General features: G+C 52.0%; 1 protein-coding gene across 1 annotated transcript in view; it reads right to left on the reverse strand.

Moving 5' to 3' along the window:
* Positions 1–6830, reverse strand: part of LOC103765070 (homeobox protein not2) — a 10976-nt gene extending 4146 nt beyond the window's left edge. Inside the window, exon 1 of the mRNA XM_029963718.1 lies at positions 6776–6830. Coding sequence (XP_029819578.1) covers positions 6776–6830 — 55 coding nt within the window. The remainder of the gene's footprint in view (positions 1–6775) is intronic.
* Between the last annotated feature and the right edge of the window lie 1104 nt (positions 6831–7934).

Consider the following 7934-nt stretch of genomic DNA (forward strand, 5'->3'; position numbering starts at 1 on the left):
CCTGGCCTCCAGCGGCACCTCCACTGACACCTCTGCTTCCCTACTGACACCCACACGGACACCTCTGCTTCCCTACCGACATCCCTGCTTCCCCATCGATATCCCCAAGGACACCCCAGCTTCCACACGGTCACCCCTGCTTCCCTGTCGACCTCCACAAGGGCACCCCTTCTTCTCCACAGACACCTTTTCTAACCCATCAACACCCCTCTTTACATTCAAGTTCCTCCATGGACACCCCTCCTTCCCCACTGACATCCCAACAGACATCCCTTCTTCCCTACCAACACCCTCATGGACACCTCTCCTTCCACGCCAACACCCTTAGGGACACCTCTCCTTCCCCACCAACACCCCCCCTTCCACCAAGTTCCACAAGGGACACCCCTCCTTCCCCACTTGCAGCCCCATGGACACCTCAGATTCCATGCCAACACCTCCACAGACACCCCTCTGCTTCCCTGCCAGCCCCTCCTTCCACACTGACACCCCCATGGAAATCCCTCTTTCCCTGCTGTCACCTCTGCTGTCACCCACCTGGACACCTGTGTCTTCCCCCACGAGCACCTGTTCTCCTTCCCCATGGACACCCACATGGATTACAGTTCCTTCCTCATGGCCCCCCACACTGACACTCACTCCTTCCCCATGGACACCCACGTGGATTACAGTTCCTTCCTCATGGATCCCCACACTGACACCTGCTCCTTCCTCATGGACACCTTCTCCTACTCCATGGACCAATCCAGCTCCAGACAGACATCCACCTGGACACTTGCTCCTTCCACCACCCCCTCCCTTCCTCATGGCCCCAAACCTTCCACCTCAAAACCTTGCTGGAACTCTCACCTTCCCCGTGGACACTCACGTGGGCACCTACAGTTCCCGCTCCAACCTCCATTCCCAAATTTCCCCTGATGCCCCCAGGCCTCACAGAGGCACCCACCCCATCCCCTGACCACACTCCTCAGGGCACAGACCCCACAAGGCACAGAGAGACCCCAGGACTGGCTGTGCCAGCCCATCCTGCCACTGTTCTGAGAGGAATGTGTCAGTGTGTACCTGTCCAGGAATTCTGGAGTGTGTGGGAATATCTGGGATACGGGACAAGCACCTCAGGAGCTCTCACAGGACACGAGGTGACTGTGAAAATTGAACTGATTTCGGTGCCATCCCTGCTTGACACCCCCCAGTGCATCCATGTGGTCCAACAGGGAGCTGTGGATGGCACAGACACCTCTCCCAGGTGTGATTCCCGCTCAGATCTCACCAAGTTCACGCTGAAAATTCACTCCATGTGCAAACATGGAGAAATCCTGGAGCCTCCAGGTTGATAAACACGGAGCAAAAATCCCCCATGGTTTAATAACCCGGCATCAACCATCTCTGCATGCACAGGCTCACAGTCCATATCCCATGAATCCTACCTTTAAGAGGGATTCATGCCATTTAAATTTCTTTTCCCTCCCCAATCCATAGAAATTGTTATAAAAATCTCTAATTTTTGAGCATTTCAAAGCAGATGGAAAAGACGGGAATGCACGGGCAGGATTACTCCAGTTGTGAGGAAGCACCCTGGTGATGGCTACAGGATCCTCAGGGAAGAGGATGCCCTCAGGAGACAAAAGAGTCCCTCAAGTTTGCCTTTAAAACACTTTTTTTTTTTTTTTCCCCGCCTTTTAGCATCCTGTCTTCCACAGGAGCTTCCAAATAAGTGGATAAATACAGCTGCTGCTTTATGGCTCCTTATCCAAACAGGCAGCCCCGATCCCGCCGCCGTGGAACCGCGGCCTTAATTGGAATCACACGTTCAAAGCTGGGCAAGTGCTGAAGCCTCTCCCCCCCCCAAAAAAAAAAAAAAGAGCCACCGAAGAGAAAAAAAAAAAATCCGTGGAAATTCCCAACTCCCGGCTTTGCTGGCACGGGGGGGGGAGTGTGGGATTGAATATGGGTGTCATTAGACGAGGGGGTTGGGTTGTTTTATTAAAAGGTTGTTAAATAAATTATAATAGGCAGCGACTGTGATTCCCAGGAGAAGTGATGTCGGAGCCGCTCGAGTTATTAAAGGAGCAGATCCACGTTCAGGCTGCTGGCGTGGGAGAGCTGTGGGGTGATGATCCAGGATGGATGGACGGGGAGCCGCCGGGATGGACAAGGAGCAGAACCACGGGCTGACTTTTCCCTTTCGCCTTCTCCTCCCCGCTCGGCCAAATCCGCTGCCTAATGACGCGTCCTGTTTCCCATTAGTACTGTGTGCTCAGCTAATGCATTTTGGTTGGAAAGCTGGAAATTTTCACTCGCTAGTAATGACTTGGGAAATGTAGCACCCAGTAGCAGACACCCCCCACCACCACCCACAGCAGCTCCAGCCCCTCCGAGGTGGAGAGATGAAAGAGATGAAAGGATGGGATCTTCATTTCTTTTTTTTTTCTTTTTTTTTTCTTAAGCAGTGGTTATTTTATTTTAATTATTCCATTTTATTTTAATTTTTTTAAAAAAAAATTCACTGTATTCTCTTAATTTTATTTTATTCCAGTTTTGGTTTTCGAGCGCGTAGAAAATAAAAGGGGAAGGTGGTGGGCAAAGGGGGGGAGTTTCTTAGGGAAGGGGTAAAAAAAAAATAAAAAAATCCCAACAACAAAACAACAACCCAAAAAGCCCCCCAAAAAAAGCCCCCAGCCCTTTGTAAACATCCCCCCTGAGCAAAGGGAAGGAGGTGAAAAGCATTTCCTGATAACTCCATTAAAGAATGAGGCTGCATTAACATTCCAAGTCCCTCGACAAGAGATGAAAGTGGGGAACTTGAGTTCAGCCTCCCCTCGCTCCAGATGTTATTATGGGCTCCCTGAAAGGTTTTTTTATTTCTTTTTTTCGCGAAGAGACAAAGATGTTGCCCACTTCAAACGGGGCTAATTGATGCTAATGACTATCAGATAGAGGGGGGGCCCTTTTCCCCCCTGCCAAGGGGAAAGAGAGAGCGCATTTTACAATCCCCCCATAGAAAACGCGCCTCTCTTCAAGCCAGGTTGGTGCTTTAGGGATTTTTGTTCCTCCCTGGCTACTTCTTTCCCTCCTCCTCCTCCTCCTCGTCGTCGCTGCCCCCTTCATCTTTTCTGTCCCCCCTTCTCTGGGCACCCCGCGGCTCTCCCTTGTTCGCCCATGAGAAATTTCGCACCTCGCCTCCCCGGCGCTGGGGAGAGCCCGGCTCCATTTCCAGTCCTTCTTCCAGCCGCAAAACCGGCCCAGCGGGGGCGGAAACTTTCCCCCCCCCCCCAAACCCGCAGCGAGCACACGCGAAAACGTGACGGGGATTTGGTGCATCTCTAATCCCGCGGGGTGAGTCCTCCTGGATCCGGGAGCATCCTATCCGGGAGAAGATGGATCCAGGGGCTCCTGGAGGTGATTAGACAGGCGTGTGCTGGCGGTCATTAGGATAACAAGCCCAGCACCGCCAACCCGAGGAGGTTGAAATCATGAGCTCGCGTCTTTTATTCTTAACACAATAAAAATTCGCTTAAAAATGGGATTCTGAACACTAAATTTAGCTTTTAGCCTCGTGTCGTATTTTTGCAGCCGTTTCTGCTGTGATAATCCATAGCAATAATAAATAATAATCCACAGGGATAATAAATAATAAGCCATAGTAATAGTAGGTAATAATCCATAAATCAGTAATAGGCAATTAGGAATGTCCTCGAATCCTGTGGCTCCTCGAGCTGCTGATTTGCCCCTTTCCAAGGTGGATCCCACCAAATCCTCCAGGGAGAGGGGAGTGGGGATTCATCAGTGAAAAGAGGAGCGTGGGGTTTGTCCAAGCAGGATGATGGGTATATGTTCATATTCCTTGGAAAGAGAAATTTTTTTGGCTACCGGTAATTACTGTGGGTTCCCTTTGCACTGGGAACACCTGGAAGTGGGTGCCAAGGTGCCACCCTGCCTTGGCTATCCCACCTTCAGCCAGCTCTCAAGGGGCTTCTGGGAGCTCCAGAGCAAGGTGCTGGTGTCCATTTTTCTTGGAAAACCCTGTCTGTCCTGTCTACCGGGGGATCCAAGTTGCCCTCTGGATCCTTGGCACCTCACAGGGTCCCACCGACAGCCCCAAAATGGGATGAGGACAGGAGGGGCGGCACCACCCTGCACTCTGAGGGTGTTGCAGAGCAAGGGGAGCCCTGGCTGCAGGTGACAAGAGCAAGGCCACCCTCAAACATCCCCCTGTGAGAGCCCAGTGTCAGCAGGAGCCTGGGATGAACAGGACAACTTGGAAACATAGGAATTTCCTAGAAGGATGTCATCCCAAACGCTGGCCTGCAGAGGAGACCGTCCCCACTCTCTCCATCCCTGTCACCTCATTTTGTCTCCTGCTTGTCAAACCTCTCCAGGAGCTGATTCAACATGTCCAAGGCCAGGCTGGACAGGGCTTGGAGCAACCTGGGATGGCAGAAGGGTGTCCCTGGCCATGGCAGGGGGTGGAACTGGATAACCATTAAGGTCCCTTCCAACCCAATCCATTCCGTATTTCCGTGTTAATGCAATGGAAAGCTACCCCTGGAAAACACAAGATTCTTGGTTTATGCTCCAGGGCAGGGCACATCCTCCTCCTCCTCCGCTCTCCCGGTTCCAGACAGTCAATACACACCCCGGCTGCCCTTCAGACACCGCTCCCGGGCTTCATTGTCAGGTTAATTTGGGATGATGGCCTGCAAAGCACCTCAGCCCCATCCAGGTCTCATTAGCACTTGATAATATCGAGCATCCTGAGGAGGCTTTTTCTCCTCCTCCTCCTCCCCCCAAGGGCACGGAGTCCTTCGAGCGGCCCGGGCTGATTTATCACCCAGGTTTGGCAAGTCCAGGCAGGATCCTAATGAAGGCCGTGCTGGAATGAGGCTCAGCAGGACCTGGATTCTGCCCCAGCCTCTCGATGGGGGGATATCCCTGATCCAAGCGGGGTCGTTCCTCGGTGTCCCGCTCCCCGGTGTCACATCTGGCCTCGTGTCTCTGTCAGATGTGAATGAGGGAGCGGGACCTGCTGCATCCCACCACCCTCACCCTTCCCGGCTCCTGGGGGGCTCATCCACCTACCCGGGGTCCAAATACAGCGTGGGTTGAGCCCATGAGTGGAGCCCACGGTGTGATTGGACTAAATGACCTTCCAAAGTCCCCCCCAACCCTATAATTCCATGATTCCGTGGGCCTACACCCAGCTGGCAGCAAAGTCTGGGTGACCCCCACAAAATCAACCAAAACCCAAGTTCTCGGAGGATGCTCCGTGGCTTTCCCTTCATGGACTGACCCGAAGACCCTGCTCACAGAAGTTGCAATTCCAGGTATTAAGAGCATCCCAAATCCACGCATTTAAAAAAAAAAAAAATTAATTGGGAATTATAAACAAACTAAGCATTGAGGCAGCGCTGGGCCGGGCTTGAGTGCACCATCAGTTCGCTGCTCCCTTCAATTATCTTTTTTCTCCCACATTGTTCTCCCCTAATGAGGAGACTAATGACCAAAGGATAGTTCATAAGTGGTTCCCAGACTCTCCTCGCCCAGGGCAAACACTGTCCACAATAGGATCACAAATTGCAGGGAGAAGCCCCGGCTGATCACATCAGAAACGGTGCAGGGATTTATCTCTCGGCCTTAACAATAACAGTATGTTCTTAATCGCCACTCCAAAGGGACAACTGGCGGGGGATCTGCCCGGCCTCATCATTAAAAGCTGGCAGCATCTTTGCTAGCGCTGCCCCTTTGTTCATCTTTCATTATCCCAATGCTCCGGCCCCGTTAATTCCCCTCCATCTTATTAAATCAATAGAGATGGAGTGGGGGAAGGATGGGGCAGATCCAAGGGGTTGGATCCGGCTCGAATCTCCGCGGGGGTACCGGGTGGGAGCGGGATCAGACCTGCTCAGCACCACGTGCGTCCAAGGATTTACTCACCCAGCTCTTGCGGCCGGGGAAACTGAGGCACGGGAGGGTCGCAGCCTAAATAAATCCCGGGAGGAGGTTTTGGTAGAGCTGGGAAGCGCTTTGTCCGACTGCCAATCCCACACCTCCCATCAGCATCCCTGTATTGCTCGACTTAACGATTTAATCAACTCCCAAAATAAAATCACGCCGTTCAGAGAGTGATGCCAGAGCGGCATCTCCAGTGAAATCCCAGCCGGTCCATACTGGCACGACACAGGGACGAGGGATTTTGTGCCACAGACCATTTGCAAAGAGGGAGATGATGCAATTTTCATCTTTTCCCCCCACCCCCCGCTTTTTTGTAACAGCTCATTTCGCCGAAACTGGTTTAGATCCATGATTTTTAAAACCGGATATTTTGGCCACTGCAATGCTCACCCCATAAGAGGAGTGTCCTTAGTCTCTCGGTTTTCCTGATGCATTTCCAGGCAGGTTACCCCATTCCATCCTTATTTTCATGGATCCAGAAGAGAGTTTAATGTAAAAATTTGACGCCTTTGCTCTGTGTCCGAGGCAACCTGGGGCAAATTCATCCCAGAAAGCCTGCAAAATATGGGATGTGGTGGCATTTCCTCCCATTGCCAGTGATGTCTTTTTATTATTATTATTATTATTATTATTATTATTATTTAATTTCCACCGAAACCAGTCAAAGCAGCCTCGGGAAACTTATTTGATGTTTCAATCGGGAATTAAAGGGGAGGGAGAAGCAGGGGAAATGCTCCCTGACCATTTAACAAGATTACACGAGGGGATGGAGCCTGGAAACATGCACGGGAACGACCCCCGGCATCCCGTGTCCCGGCTTTGCCTTGAACCTCTGCCAGCGGCGCGTTGTCCTTCCCGACATCCCGGCCCTTCCACATGGTAATCCCATTTAGCAACCCCCCTCAAAACAGGGCAATCAGCCGAGGGGATGGGGCTCCCAGCTCCGGGAAGGCGCCTGGGAAAGCGGCTGGATCAGGGCCATTGAGGGGCTGGAGGGGTCCTGCATCCAAATGCCCCACCCTGCAAACAAATCCCTCGCCATGTGCTCAGCAGGAATAATCCTGGCAGGAAGGAGAGCAGGGAGGAAGACCCGAAGCGCCTTCAGGCTACACCTTCACCTGGTTATTCCTTCTCCTATCTCTCCATCCATATCCCATCCCATTTAGCCAGACACCCATTTGCACCTCTTCACCAGCTCCCTGCATTCATCCCCAACCCTCCACCCACCCATTTTATCCCCATTACAGGCTATTCCTCTGGGAAAACACTTCTCCCTGATACACCCACACACCCATCCCACATCCTACCTGTCTTAGGAAATTCCTACTTATCTATGGAGCAGGGAGGAGATTTGCCGGGAAGGGCTCAGCGCTGCATCTTTGGCAGATAACCTTTATCCTCTTAATAAAGCTGCTTAATTCTCACTTCCTTTTAATTATCTGTCACTGAAAGCCATCCCGGGTTGTGCAGACAGGTGAAAAACTAATGTCTTGCAGAAAGTAATGGATTAGGAAGGGACTAGCAGGGTCTTTGGGATGGGAGGAGGGGGCTGGGTAAAGACACAGCTCTTCTCCTTTATTCTTCTCCTTTATTCTTATTCTTTTACACACAGACTTTCCTGGGGGATGAGAAGAGCCAAGGCTCTGTCCCAGGTGGGTTGATCCAGCCCAAAACCTTTCCAAACATCTCTCTCCCTTATTTTCCACGGTGCTGGGTTTGATCCCAATCCATGTGCCCCAGCTGATCTGCCAGGAGCTGGGCTGAGCTGCAAGACCTCCTCTTCCCCGAACTGGGGAGGGACTGGGAAGGAAACTGCATTTCTACCCCATTTCCAGAATGTCCAGGCTGGCAGGGGCTTGGCAGGGCATAAAGACCTCCTCTTCCCCGAACTGGGGAGGGACTGGGAAGGAAACTGCATTTCTACCCCATTTCCAGAATGTCCAGGCTGGCAGGGGCTTGGCAGGGCATAAAATGACCAGGAT

Source organism: Manacus vitellinus, unplaced genomic scaffold (genome assembly GCF_001715985.3).
Source record: "Manacus vitellinus isolate BGI_N305 unplaced genomic scaffold, ASM171598v3 scaffold_61_pilon, whole genome shotgun sequence".
Taxonomy (NCBI): Eukaryota; Metazoa; Chordata; class Aves; order Passeriformes; family Pipridae; genus Manacus; species Manacus vitellinus.